The sequence below is a fragment of the Ceratotherium simum genome, chromosome 9, assembly GCF_057802395.1.
Source record: "Ceratotherium simum simum isolate JZ-2026a chromosome 9, ASM5780239v1, whole genome shotgun sequence".
Lineage (NCBI taxonomy): Eukaryota > Metazoa > Chordata > Mammalia > Perissodactyla > Rhinocerotidae > Ceratotherium > Ceratotherium simum.
The window spans coordinates 39,403,954-39,422,520 of NC_141908.1; the positions used below are offsets into that span (position 1 = coordinate 39,403,954).

Below are 18,567 nucleotides of genomic sequence, written 5' to 3' on the forward strand. Positions count from 1 at the left end.
ACTGTTCTCATATCTTAGCAAGTACAAACAAGGAAAGAAACACGTAACTTTGGAATGAAAAACTAACACTGCTTTATTCAAAGACAGCATAATGTGCCCATAGAAAATACTAAGGAATCTACCAACGAAAAACAAGAAAAAAAAAAGCTACTGAAACCAATATGTGACTTTAGCAAGGACAATAGACAAGATACAATATTCAATTGTATTTCTACATGCTGGCAATGAACAACTGGAAAATGCTGGCAATGAACAACTGGAAAATGAAATAAAAAATACCATTTACAATAGCATCAAAACTATGAAATATTTAGGAAGACATAGCAATATATATTCAAGATCTCTATATTAAAAACTGCAAAATATTCCCAAGAGACAGTAAAGAAGATCTAAATAAAAGGAGATATACTATGTCCATGGATCAAAAACTTGATGTCATTGTCAGTTGTCCCACAGTATTATAAATAGTCAATGCCATCCCAATCAACTTCCCAGTTGGTTTTTTCTAAAAATAGAAATTGACAAGCTTAATAATTTTGAAAAGGAAGAACAAAATTGGAGAACTTATACTATCTCATCTCAAAATTTACTATAAAAGGTACAATTATCAAAGTATTGTGGTATTGGTATAAGGATAGACATATAGATCAATGATATAGAAGAGAATCCAGAAATAGAACCCACAAATGTGATCAATTGACTTTTTAAATTGTGATAAAATATACAAAACATAAAATTTACCATTTTAACTTTTTTTTTTTTTTGAGATCAGCCCTGTGCTAACATCTGCCAATCCTCCTCTTTTTTTTTTTTTTTTTTGCTGAGGAAGACTGCCCCTGGGCTAACATCCATGCCCATCTTCCTCCACTTAATATGGGATGCCACCACAGCATGGCTTGCCAAGCAGTGCATCGGTACACACCTGGGATCCGAACCGGCGAACCCCGGGCCGCCGCAGCAGAGCACGCGCACTTAACTGTAATTCCATACCCATTAAACATACCCAAACTGTAATTCCATACCCATTAAACACTAACTCTCCATTGCCTTCTCCCTCCAGCCTCTAGAAAACACCATTCTACTTCCTGTTTCTATGAATTTGACTACTCTAGGTACCTCATATAAGTGAAATCATACAGTATTTTTCCTTTTGTGACTGGCTTATTTCACTTAGCATGTCTTCAAGGTTCATCCATATTGTAGCATGTATCAGAATTTCCTTCCTTTTCAAGGGTCAATAATATGCCACTGTGTGTATATACCACATTTTCTTTATCTATTCATCCATCAATGGACATTCGGGTTGCTTCTACCTTTGGCTATTGTGAATAATGCTGCTGTGAACATAGTGTACAAATATCGGTTTGAGTTCCTACTTTCACTTCTTTTGGGTACATATCTAGAATTGAAATTGCTAGATTATATGGAATTCTCTATTTAATTTTTTGAGAAATTGACATATTATTTTCCACAGCAGCTGCACTATATTACATTCCTAGCGGCAGTGCACAGAGTTCCAATTTCTGCACATCGTTAACACTTCTTATTTTCTGGCTTTTTGCTTTTTGTTTTTGTTCTTAGCCATCCTAATGGGTGTGAAGTGATATTTCATTGCAGTTGTATATTCAGTTGATTTTGACAAATGTATGCTGATAATTCAATGAGGAAACAATGGGCTTTTAACAAATGACGCTGGAAATCTATTAAAAAAAAGGAAAGTCAAACCTTGCCTCACATCACACACAAAAATAACATAACAAAATTATAAAACTTCTAGAAGAAAACATGGGAGAAAAATCTTCATCACTTTGGAGTAGGCAAAGATTTCTCAGATAAGACAGCAAAGCACAAATCATAAAAGAAAAAACTGATTACTCTCGACTTAAAACTTTTGCTCTGTAAAAGGAACTGTTCAGAAACTTAAATTGCAAACAAAACACTAGGAGAAAATATCTGTGATACATATATCTGACAAAGAACTTGTATCCAGAATATATAAAGAACTTATATCTCAATAGTAAGACAAACAACCCAAATTATCTGTACCAATGCTTCACAATAGAAGATATACAAATGCCCAATAAGCACATGAAAAAATACTGAAAATCTTTAGTCATCAGGGAAATTTACATTTAAACTACAATCAGATACCACTACACACACATTAGAACAGCTAAAATTTGAAATATTGACAATACCAAGTGTTGACAAGAGTGTAGAGCAACTGGAACTTCATACACTGCTAGTGGAAGTGTAAAATGATATAGCTACTTTGGAAAACTGTTCAGCAGTTTCTTAAACAGTTAAACATAATCTTACCATAGGGCCCAGCAATTCCAAGAGAAACAAAACATATGCCTCCACAAAGACTTGTACACGAATGTTCATAGTGGTTTACTCATAATAACCAAAACCTGAAACAACTCAAACATCCATCAACAGGTAGATGAATAAACAAATTGTAGTACGTACATATAATGGAATACTACTCAGCAATAAAAAGGAATGAACTAACGACGCACATAATATGGTTGAATCTCAAATCACTATGCTCAGTGAAAGAAGTCAGACACAAAAGACTACATGTTACAAGATTCCATGTATGTGAAATAAATCTAATCTATAGGGACATATAACAGATCAATAGCTGCCTGGGAAGGGGCAGTGAGAGAAGTATTTGAAGTGATGGAAATGATTCTATTAGTGCTTACATGAGTGACTGATTTGTCAATACTCATCAAACTTTACTCCTAAAATAGGTAAATTTTGTTTTATGCAAACTATACCTCAATAGATTTTATTTAAAAATAATACACTTTATCTCCATCCTAATGTTCAACAATGAAAGAGAAGATATGAAACAGGAAAAAAGATAAAGATGCATCAGGAAAATAATTTGGAAACTTGACAATTCAATTCTAAGTCTTTCATGTGCTTATAAGGGCAGACTCTAGAACCAGAATATCTGAGTTCAAATCCCAGCTCTGCCACCCAGCAGCTGAGTAATTTTGGACATGTTAATTAACTTATCTGTGCCATAATTTACTATAAAGTGAGGATAATAATAGTATACCTACCTCATATTGTTCTTATAGGGAGTAAATTAAATAATATATATGAAGTGCTTAGAACTATGTCAGCACACAGTAAATGCTATGTAAATGTTAGCTATTATTGTGCAAATCAAAATGACTTACAAATCTATCCCAGGCTGCTCATGTCTGAGTTGTTTTTATCTGAAAGCTGTTCAATAGTCTATTAAAAAGTAAATACAACACACTTTACAATGAGAATTGCCCCCTAAATGCTATTTGACAGACCAATGATTTCATGGAGAGAGAGCTTGAAACAAAGTGTGAAATGCAATCCTGAGGTGAGTGGATTAGCATTGAGTCCAAAGTTTGGACAAATTAGGGAGATTTTCAATGTCTCTTCCATGGGTCTTTGTAAGAATGGGATTTTCATTTCTAGAGCTGTCAATTTACCAAATTGAACTATAAAAATCTAAAGGCACAATACATGAGAAGCAAATTAAGAGATTCTTAAAACTAATTATATTAACCATAACATTTCTACACTAAATATCACACCAAAAAATCTAAAATAAATCAGAAATATCTAATTAAAAGGATGCAAAATAAGCATGGAATTTAGTTGTCTTATAAATCCCGAGAGGTCTTTTGATTTCCTTCTTTTTTGTATGTAATTGTAGCTTCTTTTTACTAGTAGGAGTGATAACAACATGAATTTTGTTTTTATTGTGGTAAAATATACATAACATAAAATTTACCACTTAACCATTTTTTCCAGTTTCATTGAGGTATAATTGACATATATCATTGTATTAGTTTTAGGTATAGAACATGATGATTTGATATATGTATATATTGTGAAATGAACACCACAATAAGTTAACATCTATCACCTTACATAGTTACAAATTGTGTATGTGTGTGTGTGTGTGTGTGTGTGTGTAGTAATGTTCAATATCTACTCTCTTAGCAACTTTCAAATATACAATACCCTGTTTTAAACTTTAGTCACCACACTGTACATTACATCCCCAGGACTTACCTTTTGACTCCCTTCACCCATTTTTACTCAACCCTTAGCTCCTGCCTCTGGCAACCACCAATCTGTTCTCTGTATTTATAAGTTCGGGTTTTTTAGATTCTATCTACAAGTGAGATCATACAATATTTGTCTTTCTCTGTCCAACTTATTTCACTTAGCATAATACAATACCCTCAGGGTCCATCCACGTTGTCACAAATGGCAAGATTTTATCTTTTTTATGGCTGAGTAGTATTCCACTGTGTGTATACACACCACATCTTCTTTATCCATTCATCTGTTGATGGACATTTAGCTTGTTTCCACGTCTTGGTTATTGTAAATAATGCTGCAACGAACTTGGTGGGTGCAGATATCTTTTCGGGATAGTGATTTCATTTCCTTCGGATATATACCCAGAAGTGGAATTGCTGGATCACATGGTAGTTCTATTTTTAATTTTTTGAGGAACCTCCACACTGTTTTCCATAGTGGCTGCACCAATTTACATTCCCACCAACAGTGTACAAAGGTTCCCTTTTCTCCACATCCTTGCCAACATTTGTTATCTCTTTTCTTTTTGATGCTAGCCATTCTAACAGGTGTGAGGTGATATCTCATTGTGGTTTTGATTTGTATTTCCCTGATGATTGGTGATGTTGAGCACCTTTTCACATCCCTGTTGGCCATTTGTATGTCTTCTTTGGATAAATGTCTATTCACTTCTTCTGCCCAATTTAATCAGATTTTTTTTTGTTATTGAGTTGCATACTGTTTTCTTACACGATCATGCAATATGTGACTTTTTCTCTTATGTTAGTATTTGAAATAAAAATATACTGAAGATGTTTTCTTAAAAGGCAAATTCTTTGCTATGTGACAGCCTATGACTTGGGAGTTTTAATTCCTACTTTTGTTCATATATTTTTTTTTGAGCTTCAAACACAATATTTATGATCTGAAAAAGTTCATGTACTAATTAACCTTTTGTCAATATTGTTTAGTATTGTTTTCTTTCCATTCTAGAAGAGTATAAGGAAAAGTGAAATACTCATTGATTTATCCAGATTCACTATCTTCCATGTTCATCAGGTATGTGCAATGTTACAATTTTCTAAGTACCATAGAATTTTGGCTTCTTATCTGTCAGTCTTTTTCTATGCGACATATTTGTATGCTCACTCTACAGAACATTAGGTATAATGGGACTTCTTAATCAAAATGAATAAGCACCCCCCCCAAAAAAAACCCAGTAGTTAAATATTGAGGTGGAAAGTATGCTTTGCACTCAGATTAGAATCCCGCTATCAGATTTGTCTGCCTTTTCCTTATTAAAAGAGCTGTTATATTTTAAAAACCTGCTTTGATAGAGAATAGATAAAGAGCCCCATTATCAAAAACAAAGGCTTGTTAAAGGTGGTATTGAAAATAAATCATTGGCTTTTGTTCATGAATGGCTAAATCTATTTTATAGTTAGAAAGAGCTAAGAACAGATTGCTTCCCTTGGATTGTTATCAAAGAAATGTTTTTATCAATTATCATTCTTTGCTGAGAACAGTTTTTTCCAGGGCCATTTCTCAGATGGAGTATTATATAGATAGGCCTGCCCAAAGAACAATTCCTCAGCTTTTTTCTTTAATGTCTTAGAGTATGATAATTATGGCATGCCAGTTCAGAATTATGGCGGAAGACAAAAAATCACATTTCGAACAGAATTTACTTGGATAAAAAGTTGCCATAGGTAGCCACTTATGCAAAGTAGATGAAAGGTACATCACCCACAAATCATGCCAGTCTTCCTCTTCATCATGCTTTTGTCCAAGAGGATGGATGGGAAAAAGCAGGGAGCAGCGAATAAGAATGTTGTTGCAGAAGGCCCCAAACTGTAAGAACCCACCGTTCCACTCACTCAGAGCTATTCCCGTGCCTCAGTGCTACCCTTTTCTCTTCCAGCCTGTGCTGAAGTGATTACCATTTTGTGAGGGTCTATACAGAGGGGTGCAACAACCACCAACATTTATTGAGCAATTACTATGAACCAGGCACTATCCTAAGAGCCTTATGTATTTTGATTACTTTAATCATCACAATAGTGTTTGGGTAACACTGATGTTCCTATTTTGCAGAATAGGAAACTGAGGCCCACGATCATACAGCGACAGAGACCAGTGACAGAGACCAGATGCATACCCAGTCTGGCTCCAGAGCCCATGCTCCTGACCTCTCTATTCTATTCCCTCTCAGTGAAGGAAGACAACTCGCAGGCAGTGCTCCTCAACATGCATAGAAGTGGAACTCTGTCATGCTATTTTTTAGTAAATAGTGACTCCCTTGTTAAGGTAAGGATAAGGTCCTAGAGAGAGGGAAAAGAAGGCAAGATATAAGTGGGAGTTAAGTGGAGAGGCAGATCTTAAACAAAGAAAAAGAAAGAAGTCTATTCAAAGAAAAATGAAAACAAAGAGGATGGTGAAAATAGACTTAAGGGTGATGAACATTTTTGGTAAATTTCTTTCAAAAGAAAACAAAGCCAAGATTTAGAATGAGATCATGCAGTATTTCATTTTATACATGAATTAACATAAGCCCAGAAAAGATTTTAGTCTGACTGATAGATTTTACAGACCAGGAAACACAGGGCCAGAGAGATTAAACACTTTGTCCAAGACTTGAAGGAGCAGGCAGCATAGGCAAGGCTAGAACCCAACCAGATCTCCTGATTTTGAGCTCAGTGCTCCTCCACCAACTATAGCAAACACAATTGTCAGCTTTACACACAAGTGGTGGTCAATAGGTTTCGAGTCAATTTCAAGAACATAAAAAATAATTACATATTGAAGATTAAATACAAAATACCTGAGGTTATCCTCTTGTCAATAGTCAAATAATAATATAGAAGAGCAGTGTAGATAAAGCAGTCATTCATAAATGCAAGGAAGAGAATTCTTGGTATAACTGCATATTTTTTTCCTCTAATGTTTTATCCCTATAAAAATTTTTAAATTGACATTATTTTAGATTTGGAAAATTTAGTTACACACATATAAATAGCAAACACAATGAAATGTCTAAATCATATTAATTTCTTCTTTATTAGAGAGATCAATAAGGCTGGATGGAGTCTTAGGCTGGTAGTTACATCGCCAGTTTTAATGCTGGTTTGTAATCTCTAAGGTTCTTTCTAGCTCTAAAATTCTATAATTTTAGGAAAAAAATGCATTAATTATGTGTGGGTAGAATTTTTTTCTTTTCTCAAATTCTCTACTTTATAGAAATTTCCTCGGCTTTCTTCTTCTCGTATTTTTGTTATTTAGTTCTCACTTTCACATCATTTAGATGTGTCAAAAGAAGAATACCCATCTCAATATCACTTGAGACTTCACTGATCTCTCTGAAGATGTTACAGATTCAAATGAGACTTATTGGAGGTAAATGACCTAAGTGATCTTCAAGACAAAGAAAAGAGCAAAAGAATAAGATTAGAATGTAGTCTTCCAAAGACATATTCCTACCACCTGGGGTAGACAGAAGAGAAAAACTAAAAAGCAACAAAAACAAACAAACCAAAACAAGAGGGAAAGAAAGTACATTTTATCTAAAGATATTCTACTAAAACTGAGGTCTCCAAACAATCTCGATGACATACTTCTATTACTAAACATTTTTGAGCATACACTTTTCAAATTATTTGTTATAAACTCTTTAAGTGTAATATTGTGCTAATGTCACTTAAATTATAAAACACAAATATAGAAAAATTCGTGAGTACAAAAAGATATATGCTATTGACATATATAGTACTGATAGTTTAATAAATTTTAGTGAGTGTGATATGATGGAAAATGTGGCATTACCTTGAAATTCTTGGTTTAAGACATGATCATAGAAGAATTCAGTCTAAGGTCAGTTTATTCCCATAATTGGTTATAAGGGCTACAATAGCTAAAATAGATACTGCAAAAAGATAATGAAAGAAGTTCAAAATTGGCTTCATGTACTCAATTATGATACTCAAATTTCAATTCCATCCACTAATTATACAAAGTTCGCAGTTTAGTCTTTTTCTCTAGTAAATTTCACTTCCCTGATATCAATCAGTTTAAGTGTACAATGCAATTATTTTTAATAAAATGTATAATTGTGCAACCATCACCACCAGTCAGTTCTAGAACATTTCCGTCACCTGAAAAAGTTCTGTCATAATCATAATTATTTGCATTCAATCGTCTCATCCTAGCTCAAGGTAATCAGTGATCTACTTTCTGTCTCTATATTTTTTCACTTTTGGAAGTGTCAGCACGTGGCTTTTGTGGCCAACTTTTTTCCTCTTAGCATAACATATTGGAGGCTTATTCGTGTTGTAGCATGTATCAGTAGTTCAGTATTTTCATTGTTGAATAGTATTACATTGTGTCACATTTTACCTAATCATTAGTTGATGGTCATTTGGATTATTTCCAGTTTTTTTCCTATTATGAATAATACTGCTATTACTCATACAAAAGTCTTTGTGTGGACATGTTTTTATTTCTCTTGAGTAGATTTCTAGAAGTAGAATTGCTGGGCCATATGGTAAGTTTATATTTGCACTTTTAAAAAACTGTCAAGTAGTTTTCTAAAGTGTGTATATAAATAAGCAGTTTATGAGAGTTCCAGTTTTTCCACATCCTTGTCATCACTTGGTATTATCAATCTTTTGCTAATACCCATTCTAGTGGTTGTGTAGTGTATTGCATTGCGGTTTTACTGTGCATTTCCTAATGATTAATCATGTTGAGTACCTTTTCATGTGATTATCAACCATTTGGTGAAATGGCTATTCAAATATTTTGCACATTTTTTAATTGAGTTGCTTGTCTTCTTACTTTTGACGTTTTAGATATAAGTCCTTTATCAGATTATGATTAGCAAGTATTCTTTCCCAGTCTGTGGCTTGTCTTTTCATTTTCTTACTGATGTCTTTTGAAGGACAAAACTTTTATTTTTTATTAAGTCCAATTTATCACTTTCTTCTTTTATGGATCATAATGTGGTGTCATATCTAAGAAATCTTTGCCTAAGGCAAAGTCACAGAGATTTTGTACTATGTTTTCTCCCAGAAGTCTTATAATTTTAGTTCTTAGGTCTATGATGCATAATGAGTTGTTTTGTATGGTGTGAGGTAAGAGTATAAGTTCATTATTTTATATAAGGATGTCCAATTATCCCAGCAGCATTTCTTGAAAAGACACCCCTTTCCCCACTGAACTACCTTGGCATCTTTGTTGAAAGTCAACTGACCATAAGTCTAAAGACATTTCTGTACCTTCCATTCTATTTCCTGATCTAAATGGCTATCATTATGCCAATACTATATTCTATTACTGTGACTTTACAGTAATTTTTGAAATTGCATATTGTAATTCCTCCTACTTTGTTGTTGTTTAGGGTATTCTCGTTCCTATGTATGTCCATTTTAAGACTGGCTTGTCAATTTCTACAAAAAGTGCTTGCTGGGATTTTGATAAGAATCACATTGAATCTATTGATCAGAGGCCTTATACTTCTATTCTAAGATTTATTCCTTTTTTTTCTTAATTTTTTGTTTATTGCAGTAACATTGGTTTATAACATTGTATAAATTTCAGGTGTACATCATTATACTTCTTTTTATGCATAGATTACATCATGTTCACCACCCAAATACTAATTACAACCCATCACCACACACATGTGCCGAATTATCCCTTTCACCCTCCTCCCTCCCCCCTTCCCCTCTGGTAACCACCAATCCAATCTCTGTCTCTGTGTGTTTGTTTATTGTTGTTGTTATCTACTACTTAATGAAGGAAATCATACGGTATTTGACCTTCTCCCTCTGACTTATTTCACTTTGCATAATACCCTCAATGTCCATCCATGTTGTCACAAATGGCTGGATTTCATCGTTTCTTATGGCTAAGTAGTATTCCATTGTGTATATATACCACATCTTCTTTATCCATTCGTCCCTTGATGGGCACTTAGCTTGCTTCCAAGTCTTGGCTATCGTGAATAACACTGCAGTGAACACAGGGGTGCATGTATCTTTATGCATTGGTGTTTTCAAGTTCTTTGGATAAATACCCAGCAGTGGAATAGCTGGATCATATGGTAGTTCTAGCCTTAATTTTTTGAGGAATCTCTATACTGGTTTCCATAGTGGCTGCACCAGTTTGCACCAGCAGTGTATGCGAGTTCCCTTCTCTCCACACCCTCTCCAGCACAGGTTGTTTCCTGTCTTGTTAATTATAGCCATTCTGATGGGCATGAGGTGATATCTCATTGTAGTTTTGATTTGCCTTTCCCTGATAGTTAATGATGTTGAACATCTTTTCATGTGCCTGTTGGCCATCTGTATATCTTCTTTGGAGAAATGTCTGTTCAGGTCTTTTGCCCATTTTTTAATTGGGTTGTTAGTTTTTTTGTTGTTGAGATGCATCAGTTCTTTATATATTTTGGAGATTAACCCCTTATCAGATGTATGGTTTGCAAATATCTCCTCCCAATTGTTAGGTTGTCTTTTCGTTTTGTTGATGGTTTCCTTTGCTGTGCTGAAGCTTTTTAGTTTGATGTAGTCCCATTTGTTTATTTTTTCTTTTGTTTCTCTTGCCCGGTCAGACATGGTGCTTGAAAATATGTTGCTAAGACCGATGTCAAAGAGCGTACTGCCTATGTTTTCTTCTAGAAGTTTCATAGTTTCAGGTCTTACATTCAAGTCTTTAATCCATTTGGAGTTAATTTTTGTGTATGGTGTAAGGTAAGGGTCTACTTTCATTTTTTCACATGTGGCTGTCCAGTTTTCCCAACACCATTTGTTAAAGAGACTTTCTTTTCTCCATTGTATGTTCTTGGCTCCTTTGTCAAAGATTAGCTGTCCATAGATGTGTGGGTTTATTTCTGGGCTTTCAATTCTATTCCATTGATCTTTGTGTCTGTTTTTGTGCCAGTACCATGCTGTTTTGGTTACTATAGCTTTGTAGTATATTTTGAAATCTAAGATTTATTCCTAAGTATCATATTCTTTTTCATGTTATTATGAATGGAATTGTTTTCTCAAATTCATTGTCAAATTGCTAGTTCCTAGCATATAAAACTACAACTGATTTTTATATATTGGTCTTGTATCTTGTGACCTTGCTAAATTCATTTATTACTTCTAGTATTACTTTTTTTGTATATTCTTTAAGATTTTCTATGTATAGGATCATGTCATCTGTGAATAAAGACAGCTTTAAGTTTTTCTTTCTAATCTATATGCCTTTAATTTACTTTTTTTTTCCTTATTACAATGGCTAAAACCTCCAGTATGATGTTGAATAAAAGAGATGAGAGTGGACACCATTTTATTCTCAACCTTAGGGGGAAAAAGAATCAGTCTTTTACCACAAATATCATATTAGCTATAGGGTTTTCATAGATGCACTGTATCACATTGAGGAATTTCCCTTCTATTGCTAATTTGTTGAGCATTTTTATTATGAATGGGTGTTGGACCTTGTCAATTGCTTTTTCTGCATCTATTTTCATCATTTTTTTCTTTTCTTATTTTAAAAATGTATTAAACCACGGAAAAATATGGCAGTTCCTGACTTCTGCCTCCTGACAAGATGATGTATGAGCAAGTGCTGTTGACTTGCTTCCTCAGTCCACCCCCCAAGTTGCACAGAAGCTGTAATCAGCTGTGTGGAAGCCCTGTGGTGACAGTTAGGTGACCTGGTGTATTAAGGAAACAGGGGCCCAGGGATGCAAAGGGTCAGGTGCCATGGTCAGAGGATAGGATGTGGGGAGAGCTTTTGTGTGTGATTTATTTTCTCTCCCCTACTGCTCTAGTCAGCTTACTGCCACATTTATGAAGCAGACAGAGAACTCTGGATATCTTGGAACTTGGAAGGTCATATTTTCCATATGAGGTCATCTTTTTAAGAATTTATTTTAGGAGAACTTCAAATCCAATATCTCAAAAAGCATTTTATTGTGGTGATCACTTGATGTCCCAGCATTGGCAGTGAGTCAAGAGCTGCTTTACAAATGGAGATTGTTGACTTTCCGGGTGCCCTGCATCTGTCAGACTTCTTTTGCTTTGGGCTTCACTCAAAGCTGGCAGCTATATCGGTTCTGTCAGTAATTAGCATACTTCCAACAGATGTCTATTTATGAGGACTGTCACCTTCATTTTTGAGAGACAGTTTTGCTAGATACAGAATTCTTGATTGACAGTTTTTTTCTTTCAGCACTTTGAATATGTCCTTCCACTGCCCCCTGGTTTCTTTTGTTTCTGATGAGAAGTCAGCTGTAAATTTTATCGTGGCTTCCTTGTACACGAGTTGTTACTCTCTTGTTGCTTCAAAATTTTGTCATCTTTGTCTTTCAGCAGTCTGACTATGATGTATCTAGTTATGGCTCTCCTTATGTTTATTCTACTCAGGATTTACTGAATTTCATGGATCTGTAGATTAAAATTTTTATAAAATTTGGGAAGTTTTAGGCCATTGCTTCTTCAAATATTTTTTATATACCCTTCTATCCCTCCTTTCCTTCTCCTACTCCCAGCTGCCCCACAAGTTTCTGAGGCTCTGTTCATTTTTCTTTAATCTTCTTTTCTTTCTGTTCTTCAGATTGGACAGTTTTTGTTGGTCTAGAATTTCCATTTGGTTCTTTTTCATAGTTTCTGTTTCTCTGTTGAGAGTCCCTATTTGTTGTATTACTTTTCCTTTAAGTTTTTCAATATATTTATAGTAGCTGCTTTGGATTAGTTGTCTACTAAATCCAACAAGTGGGTCCACTCAGTGTGTCTATTGGCTACATATTTTCCTGAATTGGGGTCACACTTTCCTGTTTTTTTTTATGTCTCAATTTTTTGTTGAAAACTAGATATTTTAGATAAATATTGTAGCAGTTTTGGATGGAGTCTGGTTTTCCTCCTGAAAGGTTTTTTTAATTGCTGGAACTTAAACTTTGTAATCTGTTTCCCCTGAGTTGTGGGGCCCTAGGGGATAACTCTATTAAATGTTCCTATCTTATTTTTATTTTTTAGCCTGGTTCCTAAAAAATTAGTATAAATGTATAAAATAAATATCAATTCTGATATTTTCTTCCTATACCAATGGTGCGGGAAAATGATTCTACCCCAGAAAAGTAATCACATGGCTCATCTTCTCAAAGTTCTCCTTTTGGTCCCAACTTCAAAGGAGGAGAACTGAGAGTTGAGGAATAAAAGGCTTTGAGGTTGGGGAGTGGGAAGGAATAGATACCACACTAAATAAAGCTCTTTTACTCAACTTAAATTGGCAATATTCAGAACTAGACAGATCATTCATTTTCTGTTCTTTGCTTGCTAGAAATTTTTAGACTGTTGCTCTTCATAGTTTAATAAGATGGTCACAATATATGTTTTGTTTTGTTGTAAAATATTTGCATGCTATTTTAGTAAAACTTTTTGATTATAAGGAACAGAGACTCACTAAAGGCAAACCAGGAAAAGAATAGGTTAAAGGTGATTACAAGAAACATAAATCTCGTGAAACAATAAAAAATGAATTTTATTCTGGCTTCATGGGGAGAATAGAAACCCAGAAAACATCAGCACCAAGGCAGTTGCTCACTCTGGCTCACTTGTTCTCTCAACTCCAAATTCCCAGGAGAAAAATGTGACTGGCATTGTTAAGGGTTATGGATCAATGATCAGCCAATGGACTGGCAACATTTGAATCAGGTCCTCACTGGGGCTGATACTATGGCCAGAAGATCATGAGGCACGCAGGGCTGCCTACTTCAAGGGCTGTGGATATAGGTACTTGGAAACATGTCTATTATACTTACCAGATGTTTGATGCTTTTCTGATTTTATAAAGCTGTTAAATTCTCATGATACCACTGTGTTCCAAAAGACAGAACAACCTGGATGCTTCAAATGGAAAAAATGTACGTAACCCTTATTTAACCTGCTTGAGTTTCAAGTGCTTTCCCCCATACATGGAATTTTACAGCCTTAGCTCTGAACATGATAACTTCATGCCAAAGCAATGCAGCTAGTCCTTCTCACACAGGTCCCCTCCCTCATAGAGGGGTAGAGATAGGTCCTGGTAGAGATAAGATCTTAGGCCTTTCTCTCTCAGGAGGCTACATGGCAAGAACCACTCTGCCACACATTGCCTCACTTTTCCACATTGAACTTCTAGTCTCATCTTTTTCTAATTACCTCCCAATGTTACTGATTCCAATTTTTCATTGTTGGAAGTTAAATTCTTTCAAGGACTGAAAAAAAGACTAATGAATGTCAGCTTTTCTTAGTGTAGGGAGCACTTCAGTAGTAGTCCAAGGCACAATGGAGGATATAGTCATGACCATAGATACGTATCCTATCCTCTACGAAAGAAGGCTCACACACAAATAACTACAGCACGAGGTAAAGAGTGTTAAGAGCCACAATAATATACTAAGGCAGAAATCACCCTTTCCAGAGGGCGGTAAGGTCAGGAAATTTTCAGAAAAGTCCCTACAGGTAACTATTGGCCTCTAAGGGCAGGGGAGGATTTACATATTCAGCTACTGGGCTGGAGGTGGGGCACAGCCAATTCTGAAATCCTGAGCAGAACTATTATTAAGCTCTAGCATCCCTTCTCAGGACCAGTTTATTCCACTGCTCTTTCCTTCATTTGCCATCTGCTTCTGTTTTAACATTCCTTTTAAAAACAACAAAAAAACAACTATCAGTTATCAGTGTACTTTTTGGGGTTCTTATCTTCACTGATCCCACCTTCTCCATCGACATCCAAGAATGAGAAGAGAGACAGTGTTCCTCCTTCCCCCTTTTCCTTGCTGCCTCTGCTATTCTTTGTCAGGAATTTACTACTACTCATTATGTGCTAATATGAAAATAACAAACATTGGAAAGTTACAAAGTTTTCATAATCATGAAAGGTTTAGGTTGACTTTTTTCTGGGATGGTGATTTAAAAGTTCCCTCAGATTTCCAATGTTTACTTGTGTTCTTGAGGGTGGAGCTCACCAAACCTCCTTCTTCTAACCTTTCTAAGCTTTCTAACTTGCCCTAGGCCTCACAGTCAGCCTGAGCAGAGACCCCTCTTCCCTCTTCTACTTCCCAGTAGTTAGAGGGAAGGTGGTGTAGCTAGCAGGTTAATGCTTCACTTTCTCAAGTAGGTCATTTGCATTTCTATGGACCCTCAGGGTGACAGAAACCAGTTTCTACCCTTCACCGGAAATCTGGAATTGAAGCACTGCAATTCGCAAATAAAGGGCACTTTTGTAGGAGAGAAACTTTATTGGCAAAATGAGTTAGGATTTTGAGGAGAAAGAGCACAATCTTAAAAATCGTTTCAGTTGTATTCAAGGGCCAGAACATTGGGGGTGAAAAAATAGAAGCCTCAAGAAATTCCTTTCAGACTGTTTCTTGATGAAAGGGAAGGCCAATAGATGGAGATAGAGCTAGGCTAGAAGGAAGGTGGTTCACGAAAGGATATTTGTAAGGCATAGGAAAAAAACTTTGGAAGAAAGGATCTAACACATGATCTAAGAGAGAAATACTATCAACAGAGCAAAATCCTGGAGGAGGAAGGATGGCCAATATTTAGGAGCACAAATGGAGTATGAGCTTAGAAGAGAAGGGTGGACACCCCTTCTCAGCCAGGAGTGAAGGAAGTGATGAAGTGTAAAAATTAGACTGAGGTTTAGGAAAGTTAAGTTGAGGAACCTCATGGTGGATACCTCAGTCAAGTATGAGGCAAAATCATGTGCAGAACTGGAAGAAGTCCAAGTACTGTGGGGGCTTATGGAGAGCAGAAATAGGACCGGCTTGGGAGAAGTGCCCTGGATAACAGCCTTGGATAAGAGTCTTGAATAATCACCCTCCTGATGAGGAAAGGAATTTAGAGAATCAATGACGACCCAGCCAAGTCTGGATAGCATCAACTTTTAGTGGAACAAAGTGATTTCTTAACCTTATCCAGCAATGCTTGATCATGCAGGAGCAGGTCCAAAAGAAACCTTTCAACTGAGTAAAAGAATTATGGAATAAAAATGTTGAATGACAACATTTTAGGGGACATTATTCATGGTAAATTTTAGTAACATTTTAATCATTACAAACATGAAATACACAATATCAAAATACTTATCAAATGCGATCTGAGAAAAACACAAAGAGAAAAGATTATTGGAGTAAAAAAATCAATTAGTTCTTGTTTTCTTCTTTCCATGCTAGTCTAAGGCAAGAAAAAAGGAAATATCAATTTTTTCTTTCTTTTTAGACACATCTTCCATTCATTATTATTAAAAATTTTTTTAAACCAAATTATTGGCATCTTGTTAGTATATTAAAAATGAGTCTTATTCATAAAAATTTGCATTTTACTTTTTCTATTGTCCAATAAGCAAACACAAAAAAGCCAGAAATTGAAAGCATGATGAGCTAATTTCCATGATGGCAAAGCAAGATGCAGCACTCCACGGCCCCTGGTGATTCCCTCCCAATTCTGGAAATGTTTAGGGGGAACACTCTCATGTTCGACTGTTTTGTTCCACAGTCCAACCCTGCATAGGATTGTCAACTAAGTTCAAATTTTACTACAAATTGTGCGAGATAATTTTCCAGTCAAGGAACCATATTAATAATTCTTATCTATTTTTTAATCTTCGATTACAGTAGATAAAAACAATAGCAAAGCATATTATCCAACTTAAAACTCAAGACAGTAGTTAGACATATGTAGCTTGCACACAGTAATCTGTTTCTCTCAAAAAAATACTTGTAATTTCCAAAATCCTACCAGCTTTTTCACACAATGGGGTCCCTCCAACTCGAGGCACAGTAACATAAACATGTCTTCTTACTAAAGAGATTAGTATAAAAATGGCAAAATCACCAAAAGAAGGAACCTAAGAATATCAGTGGCTGTATGATAGAGCAAAATAATGCTTAAAAGTCTAATATATTCATGAAGTCCCACTTTAATAGCCAGTATCTAAATATGAAAGTTATCTACAAAGAAAAATGATATTGACAAAGTAGCACTAAGTAACTTTAAATGACAGGAGAGGACTTGTTATTAAAGCTCAAGATTTTTGTATGTACCGATTCCATGCCTCAGTTCATATCTTTATCAAATTTAGAGATAAACTGGAAAATATCCACAAAACAAAATCCATCAACTGTAATCTACTTCCTTTACTCTTTTGTGAAATCATTAGAAGGCATGAAGGACTGACCTGTGTCTTTACCCACCCTGTGATCTCTTCAACGAAGAGATGAGAGGTTTGCTTTGGGGAGCAGAGAACACATTATCTTATGTGTTGAGCCGATGACATCCATTATACAATACATCAGCCTGTTTCCTTACCAAAATATCATCCAAAGGAAATTCTCTTTGAGTCTCCCGTAGGGAGGGCTGTAATTCTGAAGACCCCCAATTTTAAGGCAAGATCCGCCCCAGGGAAGGGGGAGTGTTTGGGAAAAACAAGTGGAATTCAGGTGGATCGGTGACGTCAGGAAGAAGCGGAGATTTAAGGGACGGGTGCAAACTCACCTGGAGAAGCAGAAGCTGCACACATGTCAAAGGTCAAAGGGCATAGCCTCGGGGGCTCCCCAGACGCGGGAAAAGTGAAACGCCCACTCGTTGGCTCTCACCTTCAAGGATTCGTACAAGGGCTCAGCTGTTCCTGCCTTTGACGCCAGGGACAAACACTACCATGCACAGCTGGGGTTGACAGGAAGGCAAAGCAAAAGCTGCCCCAGATTTCAGAGCCAGCGCCCAGGAATCCCCCTATACTTCTTTCCCCCACCCCCTCCCGCGCCCAAAGCCAGAGACACCTCCATCCTCACTCGCCACCTTCTCCAGGCCCTTTCGCTCTTCACAGCATCGGTCTCTATGGCGACCTGAAACCACAGTTCCCATTGGCCCATTCAATATGAGGGCCGGGCCAATGGGGAGGACCAGCCCTCTCCTTCTGACCAATGGGGTCGGCAGGGAGCAGGTCCGGAGACGGCGGCGTGCTGACGTTCCCGGGAGCCCGGGGCTGGCTGGGCAGGCGGGCTGGCGGCTGGGCGGGCGGTGGCGGCGGCCTCTGGGCAGTAGAGGGGGCTCCGGGGCTGAGTCCGTGTCGACGCCGGCCGCGGAGGCGGCACCATGGGCACGGGGTAGAGGGGCGAGTTGGCCACCGCCGCCGCCGGGGGTGGTGGGAGAGCCGCTTCGGGGGAGGGGGCGGGTGGGGGAGGGAGGGGCGGGCAGCAGCTCGGCCGCGGCACTTTTTTAATTTTTTCGAGTGTCGCAGCGGCGACCCCTCGGAGCCGATGTCCCTGATCTGCGGAGCGACGACGGCTGCTGCCTAGCCTGGAAAGTAAGTGTGCGGGCTCGCGGGCGGGCGCGGACGCTCCTGCCCACGAGACCCCCGGCCCTCGCGCCCGAGCCGGGACCTGCCTGCGAGGGGCGCCGGGGGGGCGGGCGCCTCCTTCTCTTTACTCCGTCCCCACCGCCGCGCGGC

At 37.1% G+C, this 18,567-nt stretch overlaps 2 protein-coding genes across 4 annotated transcripts in view; one reads left to right on the forward strand and one right to left on the reverse strand.

Moving 5' to 3' along the window:
- The window catches only part of CCDC148 (coiled-coil domain containing 148), a 233,085-nt gene extending 215,231 nt beyond the window's left edge, over positions 1 to 17,854 (reverse strand). For both annotated transcript variants that reach the window (XM_087435234.1, XM_087435235.1), the window contains exon 1: positions 17,613 to 17,854. In XM_087435234.1, coding sequence (XP_087291360.1) covers positions 17,613 to 17,637 — 25 coding nt within the window. In that variant the 5' untranslated portion in view covers positions 17,638 to 17,854. The remainder of the gene's footprint in view (positions 1 to 17,612) is intronic.
- Positions 17,855 to 18,301: 447 nt separating this feature from the next.
- The window catches only part of PKP4 (plakophilin 4), a 241,542-nt gene continuing 241,276 nt past the window's right edge, over positions 18,302 to 18,567 (forward strand). Inside the window, exon 1 of one of the 2 annotated variants that reach the window (XM_087435239.1) lies at positions 18,302 to 18,423. The gene's annotated coding sequence lies outside the window, so the exon portion shown is untranslated. The remainder of the gene's footprint in view (positions 18,424 to 18,567) is intronic. The other variant, XM_087435240.1, reaches the window with a different exon arrangement.